This window comes from Brachyhypopomus gauderio, chromosome 14 (genome assembly GCF_052324685.1).
Source record: "Brachyhypopomus gauderio isolate BG-103 chromosome 14, BGAUD_0.2, whole genome shotgun sequence".
NCBI lineage: Eukaryota > Metazoa > Chordata > Actinopteri > Gymnotiformes > Hypopomidae > Brachyhypopomus > Brachyhypopomus gauderio.
Genome location: NC_135224.1, coordinates 12,305,087 through 12,328,437, shown reverse-complemented (window position 1 = coordinate 12,328,437; position 23,351 = coordinate 12,305,087). Strand labels below are relative to the sequence as shown.

The window sequence follows — 23,351 nt, the reverse complement described above, 5'->3', positions numbered from 1 at the left end:
TAGCCTGTAAAAGACACCAGCTTTCCGTACGCCGGCTGGGAAATTCTGTCGCCGTGGAGTTGCAAAGAGGGAGGGGAACTAGAGGTAAAAGAAACGAAGGGGAGGGGGTCCGCTACTGACGCCAGAGAGAGAGAGAGAGAGAGAAAGAGAGAGAGAGAGAGAGAGAGCTGCGAGGAATGTGCCGTTAATGAGAAAACGGAGTGTCGTTGAGCGGTAAGAGGCAAACAGACACAAAAACGAACAGTATGCTATAAAGCACAAAAACAGACGAGCGCGAAGTTGAGAACGACAGGAGAAACACGCATGGAAAGGACTATTATCAGGCGAAGCTGGCAAAACCGTGGAGGGTTTTTTTTCGCTACCCATGCGGAGATTTGAGCTAACGGACTTGTCGCTTGGCTGAACCATGCAAGGGTTGCTTCTCCTGAGTTTGGCGTTGAGTTTTCACAGAGGTAAGAGGTCACGCCTCGATAACTTTTGTCAGTATCATCCTATTTTGGATTTGGTCCGCGTAGTTGTCTTCTAATGTTCAAACTTAAAGAAGTAAAAGTTGGTATGTGCTCTCATGTAAATAAAAGATCTTGCTCCACTTGCGTGTTGTGTGTGTGCGCGCGCGCGCGCGTGTGTGTGTGCGTGCGTGCGCGCGAGCGTGTGAGTATGTGTGTGAGAGACACAGAGAGAGATTATATGGTGTTCGTGTCGCATATCTGTTCAAGACGCAATATGACCTTTGCTGTACATGCATGATGTACTGGTGTGGATGTGAGCTATGCCTTGCCTGCCCTCTTGTGCAAGGAATATTATAAGGCGACTATTCCTCCAGCGCGAAAGAGTGGTATTCCTTCCGTCAAACGTCCTTTCATCACGAGCATACAAATTGAGCATGAGATTTTAAAGGGAAGAAAGGACAAGAAGACTCTTTCTCTTCCTCTTTCTCTTGATAGGCGAATGCTATGTGCGTGCTGATCTTTGCCACTGTCATGCAAGTAAATTAGTCTAAACTACCTTTTTAAACCCGTGAGATACAATCATGACGTGAACTTATTTAAAATAAATACTTGTGTAACTTGAAGGCACGATAGGTATTTATTCCGTGACAATTTTTCAGTAGTGTGACAAACGAGTTGCTAGGCGACATTAAAGAGCGAATGTGATAGCGCAAGGTCCTGCTACTTGTTAGAATACAGCATCTCTCCCGTGCTCGCGCCTCTGCGGACCCCCTTCCTGTCCATTGTCTACCGCCGCGTGTGTATAAGTACGAGAAAAAAGCGAGAGAGGGCGCGGGAGCGCGCAGAGCAGGTACAGACCACTCCATCATAGGTGAGGGGCGTGTTCTATTATGTCCCAGCAAGGTATTACAGATGATGTAATCCATTCTTACGGTGTACAATCGGTTTAAATTCTTAAAACTCAGCGAGGACCAAGCTTACCACAAATCAATCAATATAGCTTACTTAGGTGATATTCATTCAGAAACTACATTTGTCTCAAATGAAGTAACACGGAGATGCTCAAAAGATGTCAAGTAGGCATTCTTAGAGATTTGGCAAAAAAATCTCTTATACAGCAGGCTTTCTACAATGCACAGGCAGTTAAAGAACAGACTCCCTGGAATTAACTTCACATTGCCTTTTCTGGCACCATGTAGCAACATGTGAGTTACATGTGAAATAAATATAGTATTACATATTATTTCCAATTTCTACCATGTATACATAATTATGCTTAAAGTAATTTGTTTGTCTTGTTTTTAATTGTGTCAACATTTTAATTACAAGACCTTTTCCTGGAATCATTCTTTGCCCATTCTTGAATACTATAGCATAGTTTGTTGTAAGATTATTCGTGTTCATGCAGTGAGGTACTGGACCAGTAGCAAGTGTACTGTAACAGTAACACTCATCATGCACTGCAAATGTGCTGTTACACTACACGCTGCAAATGTACTGTTACAGTAACACACACTGCACTACAAATGTACTGTTTCAGTAACACACTGCACTGCAAATGTACTGTTACAGCAACATACACTGCAAACGTACTGTTACAGTAGCACACACTGCACTGCACATGTAACACACACTGTGCACTGCAGTGAAGCCAAGCACATCAGTTAATGTTTCTGTGAGGATTTTTTATCAGCTTACCATGAAGAACATTTCATTATTCCAGAGCTCCACGAGTTCACCAGCCTGTACTACTTTAATATTATGTAGTATAATCATATACAGTTTTTCAAGAAAATAAGCATATAACACTCTTGTCCTTGAAACTACTTAAGCCTCTTGCCATCTGTGCATGGGAGCTTGTCCAGGTTTAAACCTTGGTCAGACAGCCCTTATTGAACTGAGCCCAGCTGACATATCAGGGGTTGAGTCTCCTACTCCTCACAGTGAAAGATTACAGTAAAGGTTTATTTGTTCACACATTAGTTTCTGAAAATGTAAGTCACTTTAAGTGGCAGTTACTCAATAATTTCTAAATTCAATGTAATAATCATGCATTGTCACCTGAAGAAACTAATGTATCACCCACAACATCTTTCTTGCTGTGAGATCAAATGACAGAGTTGATGACATTGAGTTGATGGTTTATAAGAATCACCAAGTGTATTTCTCTGCCAACAGGCAACTGATCTCTTTCAGTTCTGTATACTTAAATGTGGGAAATGTAGTTATTCATGTGCTTCTATATTAATTTTCAGCACATAGCCTACACTGGTAAACCATGTTTTTTTCACCAGTTTAACATTAATTTGGTGATGGTTCCACAAATCCCAGGTCAAAGTGGCTTTAGTCCTAAACCTGACTGTCTGCGCAGATGGAAATACCAAATCACTTCTCTTATGTACTCTGTCATTTGTTTACACGTTCCCTGTGAAGATGGACTTGATTTGTAGATACATCAAACACAGGTTTTCTTCTGCTATACAAGTTCTTCTTATTCAGACTCAATGGCTGTTTATAAGAAGGGATCATTGTGGGAGTCAGATCATTTAGCATCCTTGGTACGTCAGAAAGTATACTTCTCGGTATCCTCCAAGCACCTGATTTCACAGCAAAGGAACAATAATTTTTATAATCTCACTGTGTGTGTGTTGTGTTCTCTCTCTCTCTCTCTCTCTCTCTCTCTCTCTCTCTCTCTCTCTCTCTGTGTGTGTGTGTGTGTGTCTGTGTGCGTGTGTGTGTGTGTCGTGTATGTGTGTGTGTGTTTGGAAGTAAAGATCTAAGAAAGGGGGGGCTCAGGAGACAGGTGGGGTGAAGTCGTGGGGGCCAATTTGATGAGGATGAGGGACCTTTTTTTCAGTGACTAGTGGGGGATGGGAATGAAAAAGAATGCAGGATCAAGTGAGAGACAGAGAGAAAGCGTGTATGTGTGTGTGTTTCAGAGAGAGAGAGAGAGAGTGTGTGGGGGGGGATTTAGGCTATAGGAAAAGAAAGGCATTATTACTCATGCTTGACTGCTCTCACGGGGGGATGGTTTGTACCCTTTCTGTGTGTGTCTTTCTCTCTTCCTTGCACTCTCTTTCTTGTTCTGTCTCTCTCTTTCTCACTGTCTTTCTCTCCGCGACAATGAATGTCAGTGGGTGGAGGAGAGTTCAAAGGCTAGGTTGGGGCGCAGAACTTTGAACCCCATTCCTCCTTTCACTCGCGCCCTTTTTCTGTCTTTTTTTTAATAAACACAGTTTTGACCGTTTGTTCTCCCAGACTCCGTCCGCTCCTCGTCCATCTTCTCCTTCCTTTTGGCTGCGTTTCACCTCCCTCTGCACTTCTTCTGCTCACCCCACTGGATCTGAGAAAGTTGGTCGCGGGCCTCTTGTTCTGGCGCACTGTCTGCTTTTCATTCTTCCTCCGTTGCTCACTCGCTCAATGCTCTCGTTTTTTCCCTTCTCCCTCTTTCCAGCCCCCTAGACCCCCCCCCCCCCCCCACTTAATAAGTTCCAGATGTGGTTCTTGCATTCCTTTAGACAGAGCTAAGGGGGGAGGGGTCATGGAAGGGGTTGGAGAGAGAGAGAGAGAGAGAGAGAGAGAGCGAGAAGGGGGGGACAGAGATGGAGTATACAAATTAAGCACATGGCGAAGAGGCACTCTGTACTGTAGCCACTTTGCTGAGACTCTCCTCCGTCATCTGTGTGTGTGTGTGTGTGTGTGTGTGTGTGTGTGTGTGTGTGTGTGTGTGTGTGTGTGTGTGTGTCTGTGTGTGTGTGTGTGTATGTGTATGTGTGTGCATGTGTCCTGTTGGCCCATGCGTGTGCATGTGTGTGTGTCTGCATATTTGCGTATTAGTGGGGAGTTTGTCGGACTCCCCTCCCTCTGGCTCCCCCTGCCCCCGCTGTAATGGAATGTGGCTGATGATGATGATGTCATTTCTTGCTCTCTGAAGTTCTCACATTGGGGAGGGCTGATAACTGGAGCTGTCCAATCAGCATGCTTGTAGAAAAAACCCACTAGGGGGTTCTGGAGCCAACTAGCAAGCTTACAATAAAGCCATTGTAACTGGTTGTCCAATGAGGCTTGCAAGAGACAGAATATCATGCAGTTAGATGGCTCACCAATCAACCGCTAATGGAACATTGCGCATTTAGAGTTTGCGCTATGTTTAAGATCTCAGACATGTACTGGATATATGGCCCGTAGCTATGTTGTCTGGCCTGTACCAGACATTAATGAGTCTTATCTAGTTACTCATGTTTAAACAACATATTAGTCACCACTACTACTCATGGACTGGTGTGGAAGATCAAGGTGAATTTCCCAGATGGTGGGGGGCTTTAGCAAAGGAAAGAAATCAGTTCATAAATGAGTCAAATAAGCAAAAAAGACAGCTGGTGAAACATTTTTCTGTCCTTCTGCAAGTAAGCGATATTTGTTGTGATATATTGCATCATACACGCAAACACACACACTCATACACACACACACAGGCTCATTCCTAGCCTTTTAATATTTATTTACCCTAATATTTAGTGTGGTGTGCGGTCGATTGTGAGGTTCAGTCCTGATGCTTCACGCTCTGGTCCATTTGAAGTGGACGTTTGAGCAGCAGCTCGGCTTTCTAGTGCTGACCCTTGAGGTTGCCATGGCCACTACATGTATTATTGTGTCAACGTCCCTGCAGTGGCCATAGCAACAATAGCTGCAACAGTGGTTCGTGCAAAAAAAATATTTTTTAAGGTTCGAATCGACTAGGAGAGCGCTCGTGGAGAGGGGTCCGTCTCAGGAGGCGGCAGCTGAAAAAGAGCAAGAAATGCGGAACAGGGAAATTGGCGAGAAATAATTTTCTTTCCCTCCCATTTCAAATAGATCTGTTTCTATAGCAACGGCAGGGCTGCGCAGATAAAGGGACAAAGAAAGAGAAGAGGAGGGGATGAAGAGAAAGATGGAGGGAGAGAGTGGATGGAGAGAGAGAAGGAGAGAGAGAGAGTGGATGGACAGAGTGCGCTAGAAGGGGAGAGGAAAAATGGGAGGTGAAGAGGTATGGAATGGTGAAGTAACGTGGACCGGTCTCTCTGCCTCTCTCTCTCTTCCTCTATCTCTCTTTCTCAGTGATGGGAGGATGGGTACAGAGGTGAGAAGAAAGAGAGAAAATGACAGAGGAAGAATTGTGGTTAACCAAGACTGCAGACAAAAGGAGATGACTTAAAGGAGATTGTTGCAGAGGGAGTGAGTTAACGTGGGGGACTGTTATAACAACGTAGTGTGTGGCGTGGCAGACGCAGCGGGTCAGTGCAGATAAGCAGGGCAGGAAACGCTACCGAGTCTGTCCTCTGGTTGACCAGGCAGGTCGTCCGCAGTCAGGTCAGCGTCTCCTCCTGGTCAAACATTCCAGTCTCTGCCGTAGTAAATGTGGGAGGATATCGGAGCAGAAAAATGCATAGGCTGTTTCTACAGGAAGAGTGATAGGAGAGAGGCGTGGCTTAAGAGGCGTGGACCAATGGAAAGGTGGAATAATGGAAACTGACAGAAAGGAGGAGAAAACGTGTAGAGAGTAATTCTTTCCCCCTGAAGAGGAGCACATCCAGCGAAATGAGGGAGACGTACACACACACACCCCAGTGCCCCTACTCCACTACGCAGACTCACTCAAACACACGAAGCAAGCAAAAAAAAAACTTTTGGGTAGTTTTTCACATACGTCAGCTGTTGCTATGGTAACGGAACACTGTGAGTAATGCAAAGTTGCAGGATTGGCCACTAAAGAACAAAACGAGCGAGGGGCATAAGAAATGGAGGGATAGATAGAGGGATAGAGGGACTACCATGAAGGGGGAATGATGAGGAGTTACACCAGGATCGAGAAAACAATTATGAATGTGGTATAGCATCGATTAAAATAAACACTGAACTGTTGGACATGGAGAAACAAGACACAAAATTGACATGCTAATTAAAAATACTTAGATTCAACATGCAGAGTGAGGATAATAAAATGAAATTAAATTAGAATTTTTCCATACTGTATCATGTGATCCCTTGACCAATAGAGGTGACGTAGTCTTTCACCAGACATATTCCTTTGTTGTCTGAGAGTAGCTGGTGTATGACGTCACACAGCTGCCTGTGGCCTTGAGCATTAGCCTAAGAGTGCAGCTGAAGAAATACCACATGCCTTCATTAATCATTGTAACAACATGCCTTCATTAGTCATTGTAACAACATGCCTTCGTTAGTCATTGTAACAACATGTCTTCATTGGTCATTGTAACAACATGGCTACATTAGTCATTGTAACAACATGCCTTCATTAGTCATTGTAACAACATGCCTTCGTTAGTCATTGCAACAACATGCCTTCGTTAGTCATTGTAATAACATGCCTTCATTAGTCATTGTAACAACATGGCTACATTAGTCATTGTAACAACATGCCTTCATTAGTCATTGTAACAACATGTCTTCGTTAGTCATTGCAACAACATGCCTTCGTTAGTCATTGTAATAACATGCCTTCATTAGTCATTGTAACAACATGGCTACATTAGTCATTGTAACAACATGCCTTCATTAGTCATTGTAACAACATGTCTTCGTTAGTCATTGTAACAACATGCCTTCGTTAGTCATTGCAACAACATGCCTTTGTTAGTCATTGTAACAACATGCCTTCATTGGTCATTGTAACAACATGGCTACATTAGTCATTGTAACAGCATGCCTTCATTAGTCATTGTAACAACATGTCTTCGTTAGTCATTGCAACAACATGCCTTCGTTAGTCATTGTAATAGCATGCCTTCATTAGTCATTGTAACAACATGCCTTCGTTAGTCAATGTAACAACATGGCTACATTAGTCATTGTAACAACATGCCTTTGTTAGTAAATGTAGCAACATGCCTTCATTAGTCATTGTAATAACATGCCTTCATTAGTCAATATAACAACATGGCTACATTAGTTATTGTAACAACATGCCTTTGTTAGTCAATGTAAAAACATGGCTACATTAGTCATTGTAACAACATGCCTTCATTAGTCAATGTAACAATATGCCTTCATTAGTCATTGTAACCACATGCCTTCATTAGTCATTTTAACAACATGTCTACATTAGTCATTGTAACAACATGGCTACATTTGTCGCTGTAACAGCATGGATACATTACTCATTGTAACATGGCTACATTAGTCATTTCCATATATTTGCATTAGTTTTTAAAGAAACGCATTTCTTTACACCTGCTCATTAAAATGTCTTGTTAAGACAAAAGCTTCGGAATTACTGTTTTCCAGAAGCAAACACAGTCATTTTCTTCAGATTCTAACGATTTTACTGAGGGTTAAACATTATATTTTTTTTCATAATTAGTTAGTGATTGTTTCCTGGTGGTGAATATTAGCATGGAATCTCTTTTTATTTGGGGCTTTCCAGTTCTGTTCCAGGGTGATGGATGAGTCAGAATGCAGATGACTGATGAGTTGCACCTTAAGATATAAAACAAAGCACTGGATCCTTTTTCTGAAGAAGTGGGTGGTGCTAAGCCAGTTTTATCTCCTCCCCTGGGAGGGGGCTATTTCTGGATGACATCATCTCTTTCACTCTCTCTGGAATTCTGCTACATATTCATAATCCAACACATTAGCAGTGCTGGAATAAAGATTGGAAGAGCTGTGCTCAACCTACAAGACATTACAGAAGACCAAAGCAGAACTCTGCACCCTTAAGTAGCCAAAGAAGCTTCAGTAAAACTTTGTTTAATGTGAAAGTACACTGGTTTTACATTGTACGTTCCGAGACACTAAACAAGTCTAAATGATCCTTGTTTACTGTGTAGAAATTGTGGTAAACCAGAACAGTAGAAAATGTTGTACTAACTAAACAAAAGACATTTTAGCAAAAATGTTTTAGAAGAACTCTTCACACTGAGTTACTTTTGAGTTAGCTTTAGTGCAAGGCCTTCAAGGCTGGTATCTTTAAGCTTGTGTAATCGTCATTGAAACAGTTTGTTTGTCTACCCGTCCTGCTTGAATCAGTCTGTTTAGGTTTGGGGGGGAGGGGGGTATTCCCCATGATTCAGGCTTCATCTGCTCTTTCTGTGGGGCACAGAACATGAAGACCTTCACAACGTTGTGATTGGGTCCAGACATTGATGGCTATGCATTTATGGCAGAAATTCGCTTTGAGCCCTGGACAATTTGAGAGCAAGAGCAGAGGAGCAAGAGCCACACACACACACACAAACACACACACACACACACACACACACACACACACACACACACACACGCACACACACACACACACACACACACACAATACAGGTGTGACATCACTCACGTGTGGCAATCATATACCTGCAAATTCTGGACTAGCCCAAAAAGCTCAAACACATGTGAAGGATTCTGAACAGAGTGCCAGCGGGTGTTAGTGCAGCAGCACCACAGATTCCCTCTTCTCGACAAAGCTTTTGAACAGGACAACAGAGCCGCGAACCAACGTGGATGCAGCGTTTACAGTGTGACGCTTGAAATACCGTGTGTGCTGCCATCGTGTCATTAGCAATGCACCATCACAAGTACACATACAGACACACTCCAGCCCAATTTATTTCACACCAGTGGTTTTGGTAAAAGGGATTAGATGTAGGGCCCAATGGTGGTGATTGGGGATGAGAGGTGGTTTTCTCAGATCAGTCAAGCGATGTGTGCCTGAAAGTGTGTGCCTGAAACTGGTATGTGTGTAAGTGTGGTCAGAGCGGTGTGTGTGTGGGACTGTGGTGGGAGTGTGTGTGCAACCATGGCTTTGTGCGGTCAGGGCACTGGCATCATGGACTACTGGTGGTATCCGGGGATCAGGGACTCAAAAAAATCAGGACACTCTAAATTTGTCACTGCTGCATAACCCACATAATGAAGACTGTACAAGCCTTCTCTCTCTCTCTCTCTCTCTCTCTCTCTCTCTCTCTCTCTCTCTCTCTCTCTCTCACACACACACACACACACACACCCTCTCTCTTTCTCTCTCTCTCTTACTCTCTCTCTACTCTCTTTCTTACTCTCTTTCTCTCTCTTACTCTCTCTCTTACTCTCTCTTTCTCTCTCTCACTCTCTATCTCTGTCTTTTCTCTATTGTACCAGCTTTCTAGCTTTCTTACTTCATGTTACAACAAATCCAAATCAGTGGTAAAATTATTGTTATTTCCAAATGTATGAGTTACTTGCTATCTCAGTGGAGGTTGTCTGCTACCCTTCTCATCAATAATTAAATTTTTGCAAAAACCACAAATGGCCAACATGCCAAGGTTCTCTGAGAATAAACTGTTCTAATTTCTGTTAATTCCTACAATAAATGAATTTATCGTATGATCAGGTATCAGTTTAGAAATATTTTGGTTCATATAAATATTTCTTGTGATGTTCTTCATTATACTGTGGTACTCCCAGAGGCTTAGTGATGTATTTGACATTTACGTTATTTATTTATTTTTTATGCAATTACATTGCCTTGAAATGACATAACATTCAATAGAAAACGACTTAAATTGCATAATTTCATCATCACCAAGACTTTTATTTTATTTTATTTTTGTAAATAAAATTTTTATTATTTTATTTAACAAAAACATAAAGAGTAGGTTATGCATCTATTTTCTAGTATCCCCCACAGATATCAAATCAGAAGCCTTTACAATTACTATGGCAGTGATAAATGAGCTGTGGTGCCTCATTCATAACATATTTTACATTTTTGAGAGCACATTTCCCATGAGGAAAGTCCATACACTCAGGTACGGTTTCATGACAGAAGATTTATGGTGTCATCAGTACCACACACGAGGTAAGCGTCCAGCAAAACTATTATTGTAGAGGCTGTTCTGCTTTTAAGTTCACAACTTATTTCCAGCTGATGGTAGGTCTTCATTCTCCATCAGTCTGCCCAGTTGAAAGAATGAGTATTTGTTTGCCATATTGGTCTGTGGTTGTTCCATTAGTGTTTTTCCCACTTGTTTGCTTTTATTACCCTTTATTCACAGTGATTATAAATAAACCATCAAATAAGATGGAAGATTACACTGGGTGAGAGGGGGAAGAGAGAGAGAGAGAGAGAACACGGGAGAGAAGGAAAGAATGGGAAAGACATGGAGTCAGTGAGAATAAGGAGGCATATGCCAGTTGTTAAGAAAGTGAGAGAGATGGGGACTTACAGGGGAATGCTGCAGAGATGAGGGGGGAAAAGAGGGAATGAGGAAGAAAGAGAGAGAGTGAGGGCCAGAGGGCTGCTATTTAATGTGATAAATGGGTTGTGACAGTGTGTCTCCAAACCCCCTCCAACCAGAGAGCAAGACACGGAAATAGAAAAGCAGGACCGAGTTCAGGAAAATACTCAGGAAAAAAGAAGAAGAATGCGAGCGATGCAAAGAGCACGTGTTAAGATGGGCCGCGTGCCTTTATTCTGCTTAATGCCACGCCAGAGCGCCAGAGTCTTAATTCCTAAGATAAAAGGACAGTTGTGAATCTTTGTCATTGAAATAATGAAATAAATAAAGAAAAGGGGATGAGAAGTCACGACGACAGTGACTCTGAAAGAAGCTTCGAGTGCAAAAGGGGAAAATGCAGGGGGAAAAATTGAGTACTTCATTTAAAACATTCTTGAATTGGGTCCAATTAAAGACACACAACGCAGGATTTGAGTGAAAGCTCTCTTCGTGAATTGTTTCACGAAGTTTTTTGCCGTTTCTCGTAACCCTCCGCTTGTTAGAAAGAGGGAGTAACCTAGATGAAATGTGTCTGGAATTTGCTCTCGAGGGACCGATTCCCCATCGCCTTTTAAAGCAGCACGCTCGGTTTCATTTGGGTTTCACTGCTTTCGGGTGTGATTCCGTTATGTCACTTCGCTAATATTTTATAGCTTGTCCTTTAGAAGAAGTCAATTCTTTGCGATAAGAAACATTTATCTGCAGTCAAGCAACACTACGACGAGTATTAGACTACAATCTAGCCCCATGGCTCCGTCTTTTTCAGTCTGTCAGTAATGACTTAAAACTTGGGGGAGATTAGATTTAACTGAATTCATACTATACTATGTCCTTAGATTAAATATTTTCAGGTTTGAGGTTACATCCCGTATGCGTGCCTTCTTAATTAGCTATAGCTAAATATTTTACCAATCTGATTTACGTTGAGTTTTTTTGAGGCAGTTATATCCCGCTCTGACATGGTTACATTAGAATAATTTTATACTGGTGAATCTTAATGTGTGAAAGTTGCACTGGTTTGATCTCCAAAGGTTACCTCCAGTTCAACTTCTTTCCATAATAGCACACTCTGCATACACATAAACGTGGCATGAATGCTGATGAGATGTTAATGTAATATTGGAGGTTGAATTCTCAGACCTAAAAATGTACACTGCATTTTAAATGTCTACATTTTAACATTTGCATGTGTTTACAATGTAGTGTGTGCGCGTGTGCGTGTGTGTGTGTAATGCTGATGGAGCTTATTATGGACCTTTGTGTTGCAGTGTGGATGGCACGGTTCTCTCAGGAGCCAGCAGATCAGTCAGTGGTTCTGGGCCAGAGGGTGGTGCTGTCCTGCGTGGTCTTCAACTACTCCGGCATTGTGCAGTGGACCAAGGATGGTCTAGCCTTAGGCATTGGAGAAGACCTCCGGGGTTAGTCATCTCTCTGTCTCTGTCTCTGTCTCTCTGTGTGTTTGTCTGTCTCTCTCTCTTGTGCTCTTTTCTCTTTTCCCCCCAGTTTTCGGTTAGGCCTGTCACGATTATTACATACTTATTTAATCACGATTATTTGAGCTGACTGCGATTATTTGTTCTGATCATGATAATTTTCCATAGTAATTTGATTTCAAAGGCATCAAACTGAATATGAATTTGGTGCATATCACAGCAGCAGTATAGAGACAGAACTGACTGAGAGCAAGCTCATGTGAATCTTTATTTCAGTTTGCATAAAGGAATACTGCAACATACATTCTCCCTAAATGTGTAGTTCAGCATTTGGTGTCTAAGTTCAGTTTTGTATTGGAACTTCCAAGTAAATGTACTTAAAATAGATGATTTATTATTTGTCACACTGCAAGCCAAAATGATTATGTACTGTACATTTCTTATAGGCACTGCCTCAAAAGTCATCATCATTAAATAATCTCAAACAGCATCTGAATATTAACATGACAGTACCAAATGTCAATGTTAACCAATGGTGCAATGCTGTTTATATCCAAATACGTGCTCCATATAGAAGAAACCCCCACTGATCAGTGACATGCTGCAGACATTTGACAAGTAGAACAAATTGTAAGGAAAGTGGACATTTCCAAAGCTGCAATCCCTAGTTTATACAACCAAGTCAATGATGGCATTCTGAAGGATTTCAGATGGTCTTTTACTTACTGCCTTAACCCGGAGAACGTTGTGTAAGTGCTCCTTTCAGTGGGGCTGCCTGCTCAGTACGCAGTAGATGTTCTAGCCAAAGGACTTTTTTTAAATTTATAGTTTATGTTTATAATGCGGTTTATTTCGCAATTATTGTAAGCATATGCATTTCATTTCCCCAAGTTCACTGCTCGGTAGATTGACATTCTTCATCATAAGGGATGTGTATGATTATAGGATTTATATGCATACAGTCATGATACAGTGGAATCTTTGAAAAGCCAAACTGTTAATTGCAGCTATATATATGGCAGATAGTTGGCAGGTGTTACGTGATTGTGGCGGGCCTGTTTTCTGCTTGTGATTCCCTAGTACTGGTAAAGGACCAGTTAATGAACTACCTGAACATTCTCAATCTGTGTAAGTGCAGTAGTTTAAATCTGACAGATGATGTGCAGTGTAGGCTTGATTTCGCCTACTTACAGGGAAGAGAACCCCCCCCCCCCTCTCTCTCTCTCTCTCTCTCTCTCTCTCTCTCTCTCACTCTGTTTCTTTCTGTGTCTATCTGTCTCTCTCTGTCTGTGTCTCTGTCTCTCTCACATCTGTCTCTCTCTCAATCTCTCTCTTTCTGGTTTGTGGTGTTGTTCTTTATGAAATGCTTCAGTGCTTTGTCCCATGGTTTTAAAGAGAGTCATGTGAATGGGCATTGGTGAACACGCACACACACACACACATACACACACACACACACACACACACACACACACACACACACACACACACACACACACACACACACACACACAAACCGATTATGAATATGATAAACCCAACACACACAATGTGCACTTGATGTGCACAGGCACATAAACAAATAAAGGTGCACGTACCCCAGAAATACTGGATCAGCACATGTGAGATGCAGAGGTGAGTAAAGAGGGAGGATCCGACAGACAGAGACAGGGGAGAGAATGATGTAATCCACAGCAGTATTTCTGTCATTTCTCTTGCAGCAGTGGCTAGAAATCCCTGTCATAATGCTAGCAGATTTTAGTGTGCCTCAGAGAACAAACTCTTATGCCACCTAGTGGTGACAAGAAAACCCTTCATGTCTGTCTGGGTGTGCACATGTAATGTGAACCTTTTATGGTGTGTGTGTTTTACTGTATGTGAATACACTGTATGTTTTACAGTAAATGTCAGTAAAAGTCAAGTCTTGTATATAAGCAATCAATTACAAGATCAAAACACATTCTGTTTTAAGACATTTAGTTCATAACATATTGCAGGTGCTGAAATGCAGTGTCCCCTGGACATAGTGTAGCATACATCCACAGCTCCCGTCCTGGGTTAAAGCAGGTCAGAGGTAGAGAACATCTAAATGAGCACAGACCAGTGAGCCTCCAAGATTGCAGTCAAGACCCTCTGGGTCAGAGACCTGGAGATCCCACTGTGTTATTATATCGGTGACATTTGTAGATTAAAGACCCGTAAAAAAAGTATATGTACTGGGTTAGAACTAGGCTATTGAGTGTGTGCGAACGTGAGCTGTCCTGCTTAAATGCTAAGCCACGGGGGAATAAATGATGTGTGCTGTGCGTTCCAGCCTGGCCGCGGTACCGCGTTTTACGGCTGGCGGACGTGGGCCAGTACAACCTGGAGATCTCTTCCGCCGAGCTCTCTGATGACTCACTGTACGAGTGCCAGGCTACGGAAGCTGCCCTGCGTTCTCGCAGAGCAAAACTCACCGTCCTCAGTAAGTGTGTGTGCATGTGCGTGTGTGAATGAGTGTTTGTTTGTGTGTATGTCTCACCATATGTGTATCTGTTTGGACAGAGGATAAACGGCATAAACAAGTAAACAAAATGCATAACTTGTTCTAACATTATCAGGGCCTTTTTTCCATAGAATGTTTAATGGTGTTGCATCTGCTGTTCTTAGTGTGTTGTGTTATATGTGTTTAGTACATGTCCTTAGCGTGACGCCTCTGTGTGCTTGTGTAGTTCCTCCAGATGAGCCGGTGATCGAGGGTTCACCGGAGATCCTCCTCACTGCGGGTGTGTCCTACAACCTGAGCTGCATGGCACGGGGTGCCAAGCCCCCTGCTGTGATAGAATGGCAGAAAGATGGCCTGCCTGTAGAGGGCGCAGTCAGCACGACAGTAAGGCACACACACACACACACACACACACAACATAACCCATTCCTTTCATAACTGCGATAGCATTTTCAAATGCACATTTAATCAAAGCATCCAAGTCAACCCAGAACCTCTTCTGTATACCATGCCAACTGTAACTGCACCACAGAGTGTAATTTAGCCATAATTTAGCACGCATCAGTGACATGCCCTCTACTCTCCTCTCTTCTTCCCTGCAGGAAGTGCTGCCAGACAGGAAACGGGTCACCACACGGAGCTTCCTGCCTGTGCTCCCCGTGGACACTGACACCGGGAAGAACTTCAGCTGTGTGGCCACCAATCAGGCGGTGCCCGTTGGCAAACGTGCCACTGTAACCCTAAACGTGCACCGTGAGTCCGCCTCGGCGCACGTCGCCCACACAGGAATCTCACGCGCCTCCACCCTTGTGCTGCGTGTCCAGTTGCTGTTATCACTGAGCGTTGGGTCGATGGCGCTATGGTCAATTTGTAACGTAATCTGTTCTCTTGTTTTGGTTTATATAATCCCAATTGGGGTAGACCCTCCTGTGGTGGTGTTGTCTATTGAGCCGCGATCTGTGCTGGAAGGAGACAGGGTGACCTTCACCTGCCAGGCCACTGCCAACCCCCCCATTATGGGCTACAAGTACGTGTACCCTGATTCTCCTGTTTGCTGGTGATTAGTTAGGGCTGTTTCTTGAGTCTGGCAAACGATCATTCAGTCTGGCACTCTGCTTTAGCTGTGGCTGTAGGACGAAACTCCAGTCGTTCTGACCTGGATCTCGTACTATGTCGCTTACTGCCTAGAAACAAATGGGCTAAAAACACAAGGCCAACAAAGCCTAATGGAAGGTTTTCTTTGGAACATCGAATTATAAGAATGTGTGGCACTTTTTTCACTTATCTCGACACTGATTATTCAAATGCATCTCATTAGGTGGGCTAAGGGTGGCGTGGTTATCCAAGGAGCCAGAGAGAGTGTGTTCATCACCAAGGCTGACCACTCCTTCTTCACCGAGGCAGTCTCATGTCAGGTGTTCAACGCTGTGGGAAGTACCAACGTCAGCATACTCGTGGACGTCCACTGTGAGCAACACCTCACCAAGATTCACCGACTGGGGGGATGCTGTTAATTCAGTCTTATTATACATCACAGTCTGATATATGCCACAAACCAAAACATCGGGCTTGCCCAGAAAGCATGTGTTGGGATTGCGGTTTGCACCACACGTTCGCCCTTTCATGGTTCGCTGTTGTCTTTCCGTTCTCCATAGTCGGCCCCATCCTGGTGGTGGAGCCAAAGCCAGTAACGGTGGACATGGGCTCGGATGTCACTCTGAACTGTAAGTGGGCGGGGAATCCCCCCCTCACCCTAACATGGACGAAAAAAGGCTCCAGTATGGTGAGAAAGCTCCTCGTTCCTCACCTCTCTCTCTCCATCATCCTCCTCTTTCACTCTGCTGCTTTATATTTACAGTGTTTGGCAGACTTATTCAGAGCAACTTCATTTTTGATAAATATATTTATCACTATGACAGCATTACATGACAAGTATGCACAGAACTCATATTATTTTATTGGTCTTGCAGACAAGCTTTGGCATTCTTCAAAGTGCTGATGACATTTTAGTCAGCAGGCCACTAAATAGTGTTAATTGAAAACCACATCCATTTATAATATTATCAAACGACTGCCAACAAAAATATAAAACCAAATGCGAAACATCATTGAGTAATAAATACATTACATTTAAATTCATTCAAATTCTCCACATAGGCAAAAACCTAATCAAATTAATTCATGAGAACAAAGTAAAGAAAAATCTTCATTGATGCCATATAGAAACTATTCCAGCCTTCTCTCTGTGGGAGGCAAACTTAACAGTCACCAGCCCATAACATTTTGTTTACTATTTCTAAACCCATGAAATGCAGGCCTGCTTGGTTAAAAATGTCTAAATGATCAATTCGACAACCGACAAATGCAGTTGGTGTGAGGATGAGTGTAGTTGTCTACTGTTAGGCTACTGTACACTTACAAACAGTATAATAATGGCATTTAAAATAACTTTCTAAAAGGAAAGAAATATTCTGATTGATCTGTTAAATTGGAGGCTCATAACTGGGGGATCTGTGGATCACTACTCAAAACATGCAAATATTGTTTTCAAATATTGCAGGCTTGATCGTGGACATGAAGGTGATTATAAACACTCATAGAGTGCATTATCACTTCACCTCCAATACAGAACCACCACTTCTGCCCATTGAACCCTCACAGTACATGTGATCCCTGGGCACCAAACCCATAGCCTTGCTGTTGCTGATCTTGCTTTAGATGTTCCTTTAATTGGGTTACAATTTTACTGAGACCCTTTTACTAAGACCATCGTTAACTACAGGATTACTGAGACCCTTTTACGCCATCACGGATGGTGAGGTTTTCATGCATCTCCCTGTTTCATCTCTCTTTAATTCTCCTACTCTCTGCCTCACTTCCACATACACTTTTATAATGTCTCTTGAGTGTCTTCTTCTATCTACATAAATGGTGTCTTCCTGTCTAGATGCAGGCTGGAATGTACACCCCCCCCCCCCCCCCTTCATATTGTAGAAGCTTGGGTTGTTTTTCTCAGTCACTGTCCTAAGTTACACGATTATCGTATGTTTGCTTTTACTGCAATAAGAATTTGTTTCACTTCTCGCCTCCCTCTGCCTGCCCCCAGGTGCTGAGTAATAATAACCAGCTGTATTTGAAGTCAGTGAGCCAGGCAGACGCTGGTCAGTACGTGTGTAAAGCCATAGTTCCCAGGATCGGCGTCGGAGAGACCGAGGTCACTCTCACTGTCAACGGTCAGTCTCCAGGGCTGAACTACTACATCCGGCATTAGGCAATACTACGATTTTCCTGTAAATATAAGATTATAAACAATATTGCATAACCAGCAGGAAGTGACAAAGCTTGTGATTGGTTAGCCGTGCGCTGCTTCTGTACCAATCAGCAGAGCTGCCGTGTGACAATAAAGTAACGTCGATAACGAGGCCGGTCTGATCATGATCATGTGATCTGATGGGAGGGGGTGTGTGTTGCTCCCTTTGTGCAGGTCCCCCCATCATCTCCAGCCAGCCCGTCCAGTACGCGTTCAGAGGACAGAGAGGGGAGGTGAAGTGCCACATAGCCAGCACCCCCCTGCCAGACAAGATCGTGAGTGTCTCGTGCCACCCGCCTCAGTAACGAGCGCTTCCCCATCAGATCTGGCAGCCCACCAGCCGCCCGGCCTGCTTCTCTCTAAATATGTGGCGCTTGTCTTGAGACAGGCTTTCTTACACGCTTTTACCCTTATTGCAATGTACAAAACCAAGCATGAGAGGCATGAAAGCAATGCGCAAGCAAAATGAATTTAGCTATATATAAGTTTAGAACTCCAAAATGTATGTGTGTGTGTGTGTGTGTGTGTGTGTGTGTGTCTTTCCATGAGCTGCAGTTTTAGAAACTAAGACCTTAAAACATCCACCTGAACCATATAAAAAGGCGTAAAATGGGTTGCCCTAGACCTCAGCTAGCGCGTTGGACCTGTTCTATCCTCAGCTATGTCTATCCAAAGCACTTTTGCTCAGCACGGTCCTCATTTAGAGCTCACTGCCATCTGGGCATGACGCGGATGTGCAGACAGGCTCTAATGCGGCTCCACAGGGCCATTTATGAAATATGTACTATGGAAACTTGCTTCTGGCATGCCTGACCCGCATGTGTCTGGTCTCCTGAATATCTGGTCCCACGTGTCTGGCCCTCACGTGTGCCTGGTCTCCCAGTTCTCTGTCCCTCACGTGTACCTGGTCTCCCAGCTCTCTGGCACCCATGTGTCGGGCCCTCACGTGTGCCTGGTCTCCCAACTCTCTGGCCCCCCACGTGTCTGGCCCTCACGTGTGCCTGGTCTCCTAACTCTCTGGTCTCCACGTGCTACTCACTGCTCACATGCCTCTCACTCCTAGCTCTTGCAAGTTTGTGGTTTTTGCAGTGAATGCAGGCATTTTATGAGCAATAGTTATCCATTTTTAAGTATGTTCATAGTTCAATATGAATAATACAGTTCTTTCCTGTTTTAAAAATGTCCCATTTTCAAATTTTTGAAAAAAAAAAATTATGTAAGAATTTTAACTACAACATATTACTAATGTAGTGAGGTTAAAACAGTAGATAATGAAAGTGAATTACAGACAAATAAGCATGTATTCATGACAACAAATTAGATTCACCACGAACAACCATAATCACAGGGTTCATCTTCCTCCCTACTGCCATGACAGCACCACAGCGGTAACCACTGTAACACGTAGATCTGTTGCACGCGTGTGCCGTAGGTGTGGGCATGGAAGGAGAATGTGTGGGAGAAGGAGAAAGGCACCCTGCCCGAGCGCTACACCGTGGAGCAGAGCAAGCCGTCCGTGGACGGAGGAGTGGTACTCTCCACCCTCACCATCAACAATGTCATGGAGTCCGACTTCCAATCCACCTACAACTGCACGGCGTGGAATAACTTTGGCTCGGGGACCATGATCATCACTCTGGAGGAGCTTGGTAGGGATGCACGCACACACACACACACACACACACACACACACACACACTCACACACACACATACACACATACACACACACATTACATCTCCAAGAACTCAAGTCCAGGAGGTTTGCTTCTGTGTTTTGAGCTCAACCTTTCCTCTTCTTCCCAGAAGTAGTGCCAGTGGGAATCATTGCAGGGAGCACAGTAGGGTGCTCCATTCTGCTGTTGGCCTGTCTGCTGGTACTAGTCCTTTTTCTGTACCGTCAACGCAAAGGAAGTAAGTACACACACATGCAGAGGGCAATATTAGAGCTCTTACTGGCTTGATGAAATTGATAGCGCTGTCAATTAAAGTGTGTGTAAAAGTGAAAGATTTCATTGTGAACAAAGGCGTGAATTCCACTAACAGTCCTCAGTTACAAGGCAAATGGTCCCAGGTGTTTTAGTCAGGAGGACACCGTGCGGAGACAGGACCGTAAAACGCTGTCACGTGTCTGCCGTGTTTCCAGGTCGCCGAGGGGTCACGCTCGGTAAGCCAGACATCAAGGTGGAGACGATAAACAAGGAGACCCATAGCCTGGAGGAAGACTCAGGCAGCGTCTCCACAGCTTCCCGCATGGTCAAGGCTATGTACTCCGTGAGTACAGGACTCCCATAACACTCTATCCCATAACAACACTCCCATAACAACACTCTATCTGAACAGAACAGGTTTTGGCCAGATACAGCTTTCTCAGTTAACTGTGGCTTGTAACTGTGGCTTGTGACATAAAGTCAGCTAAAACACAGAAAACGGCGTTCTAACAGACCTGGATTGAGATCACTTGACCGCTTGTAATGATGGAACAACCGGGTGAGCATAGAAATGGGGGACTCACGCATGTGCGCCACTGTTCACCCGGAAGGTCACGAGAAGAATTAACCACCAACTCGCTCTGCTCTCTGGCCTCTGTGTGGGTCAGCGGTGCTAATAATAGCATTTAATTCCAGAACAGAGTCTCTGCTGCGTCGTTTGCTTCTCTAACTTAAAGTGTTTGTGTTTGTTGCAAGCGCAGTGCAGAGACTGCAGGCTCTTAGCAGAGGCAAACTTGTGGGTTCAGGGACACGCAGGAATGTCACGCAGGATCCTTTTGTAGAGGTTCTGTGAAGAATCATCACAGTATCATTCCTGGTTCTGAGGCCTGAAAGCTTAAACATCCCATCGCATTTTCCTCTCAGCTTCCGGACGTGCCCCAAGAGAGAAACTTCTGGAAAGGGCAGGGATATTACAGCTTTTAGAGATTTGCCTTTAGTGTTCCTTTAGTCCTTTTGAGCTCCAGAATTCTTGGCATATTATTCTTGTTGCTATCTTGATAAGGTTCTTTAGAGGCAGAGGAACTATTAAGAAGCTTTGTATGTTTGAATACTTGCATGCTTGAGAGTTCAAGAACCCCTTAAGAATACAGCATGCTTGGAATTCTTTTAAATCTATTTTCTTTTAAGTTAGAATTTCCATTGCATGCATTTTGTTATAACATAGTTTGCATTTAATGTTATATACAAATAATGGGATGATTATTGTGATGTGATTCTTAACCACAGCAAACTTCAACCTAAAAGCACTAACCAGACATAATACTACACCTCTGTCCCAATGCTCTGTCAAAATTTTGAATGTAACTGTTTGAATCCGCTCCTTCATGTTTGAACACAGCATTGTGCAGACCCCGGTCACCCAACTGCAGTTTGCCAAGCTGCTTTACTTCCTGTATTTAACCCTAAATGCTACATGAAAAAACTGAACTTAATCCTTTCTTCTTTCTCAACCTCTCTCTCCTTTTCCTTTTTCACCTTCCTCCTCAACTACTTCTTCTTAACCCCGTTGGTTTCTGTCTGCCCCCCCCTCCCCCGTCTTGGTTGGATTCTTGTCATTTATGCTTTTAGTTTTTGCCCTCTGTGACCCTCTCTCCCTCCTCCCAGCCCTTTAAAGATGACATCGACCTCAAACAGGAGCTCCGCAGCGACACATTGGATACACGGCAGGACTATGAGCTCAAGGTGAAGGTCTCACACACACACACACACACACACACACACAATACTGCATCTGTGACATTCTAGTAATTTGGCCACGTAATATGTTTGTGATTAGCTGTTAGGCTGAGTGAGCAATGAAAAAATGTAAGTAGACACTTGGGGCAAATTATTTTGTGCAATAGGTTATTACTGTACAGTTATGTTTTTGTCCATACTCAGTTTTCTCTCTCTTGATAGGACCCAACAAATGGCTATTATAACGTGCGAGCCTCCACCCACGACGAGGGCCGCCCAGCTTCCCGCTCCATGCACTATTCAGAGTACCGCCCCTCCAACCAGCCAGGGGGCGCCGCAGCAGTTAGCAGCAGCTCAGGCGCTCCCGGAGCTACAGCGGGTCCCGGAACACCGAGCAGCTTGGCCCCAGGGTCACGAGCTGGCTGTTACGACCCACGGCCTCCTTCCAGACTATCGCACAACAGCTACGCCCAGTTCAACACCTTCAGCCGGCCTGGCCAGACGCAGCAGCCTCCGCCCGGCTCCGGCCCACAGACGGGCGACTTCCCGGCAGACTGCGGCCTCCTGGACTCCAACCCTCAGCTGCCCTATGAGAACTACAGCTACCCGGCGCACTACCCCACGTACCGGCTGGGCTTCGCTCCCTCCAGCCTGGCCCCTTTGGAAGGGGGACCGGCGTACGAGATGTACAGCGTGGGGCCGAGCGTGGGCGCGGCCGGCTCTGCCGCGACCCCGGAGACCGGACTGGGGAAGTATGGCAGCTCCACGCGCTTTTCCTACACCTCCCAGCATTCCGATTACTCCCACCGGCACACGCAGAGGATGCAGACGCACGTGTGAGCGAGAAGGGTCGTGACCCGACCCGTGGTGCCGCTCTTCATAGCTCCAGTATACTCACTCGTCCACACACATATACACACACAGCACACACACACACAGCACACACACGCACATAGGAGGAGGTGGGGTAGGAAGGAAGGATGGAAAGCAGGAACCAGATGAGAGAGAACAGAGGCCGAGAGATGAGAGAGCAGGGGTTCTGGGGGTGGGGTGGATTCTGGGGGTGGGGGGGGGGGGGGGGGGGGGGGAGGTTTGAGGTTGATTCTCTCTGCATCTCTTGTTCCGTTTTTCTTAGCTCGAGGAGCTGACGGCGATAGTCACAATCAAAAAACAGACGAGCATCAGTGAAAGATCTAAGATCTTCAGAATGCTGAAGAAGTAATCTATGAATTAGTAGAGGGTCGAAGATGGAGCTGGAGAAACGAAGGAAGCCTCTTTGTTCATCTGTGACAAAAGTCTACTATACGACAGAGGTGGTTATGAAAGAGTGTGTAATGGATTCTCTTGAATGGCTTCTTCAACTTGTCTTCACACCTTTATGATGCTAATATAAAGGAAGAAACTGTCAGAAAGCAATATGGCAGAGATTATACCTGAGATATCAATTACAGTGGTGGTGGGTGATTATATGGACGTACCTTCTTGAATTCCCCCCTTCCAGTTCTGAGCAAAAGCTGATAAATTAGCAAACAGAGGGCACAAAGCTATCTACCATATTTTCCTTGGTTACCAAAGCATATGTAATTAATTGGAAACCAGGTGATCAACTTTTAGGACTCTTAGCCGCTTAACCTGTTAATTAGTATCTAACCAGCTGCCTAGCTTGCTAAGCTACCTCATGAAGTGGGCTGCTAGCCTTACCGTTCAGCGACTAGTGTAGAATTAACCAATGTTCAGTCCTCACCTTTTATTGCCTAGCT

At 44.2% G+C, this 23,351-nt stretch overlaps 1 protein-coding gene across 3 annotated transcripts; it reads left to right on the top strand.

The window, feature by feature from the left end:
* Nucleotides 1-102: 102 nt before the first annotated feature.
* Nucleotides 103-22,628, top strand: kirrel1a (kirre like nephrin family adhesion molecule 1a). 3 transcript variants are annotated; one of them, XM_076972859.1, is made up of 15 exons: nt 103-452; nt 11,965-12,114; nt 14,444-14,593; nt 14,841-14,998; nt 15,217-15,367; nt 15,536-15,641; nt 15,933-16,081; nt 16,270-16,397; nt 17,721-17,847; nt 18,099-18,199; nt 19,357-19,573; nt 19,730-19,837; nt 20,070-20,197; nt 21,484-21,597; nt 21,814-22,628. In XM_076972859.1, exons 1-15 carry the CDS (start codon nt 407-409, stop codon nt 22,429-22,431), a joined length of 2,451 nt encoding a protein of 816 aa, XP_076828974.1. In that variant the 5' UTR covers nt 103-406; the 3' UTR covers nt 22,432-22,628. The 3 variants fall into 3 exon arrangements, with proteins under 3 accessions (XP_076828974.1, XP_076828972.1, XP_076828973.1); XM_076972857.1 differs by lacking the exon at nt 103-452 and having other exon boundaries at nt 11,913-12,114; nt 19,733-19,837; XM_076972858.1 differs by lacking the exon at nt 103-452 and having other exon boundaries at nt 11,913-12,114; nt 21,520-21,597.
* Nucleotides 22,629-23,351: the final 723 nt, after the last annotated feature.

Excerpts from the sequence above, each read along its gene's own strand:
- kirrel1a (XM_076972859.1), top strand. The coding sequence starts at position 407 with ATGCAAGGGTTGCTTCTCCTGAGTTTGGCGTTGAGTTTTCACAGAG. Across the intron at positions 453-11,964 it reads GGCGTTGAGTTTTCACAGAG|TGTGGATGGCACGGTTCTCT; the intron begins GTAAGAGGTCAC and ends TTTGTGTTGCAG. Across the intron at positions 19,574-19,729 it reads CATCACTCTGGAGGAGCTTG|AAGTAGTGCCAGTGGGAATC; the intron begins GTAGGGATGCAC and ends TCTTCTTCCCAG.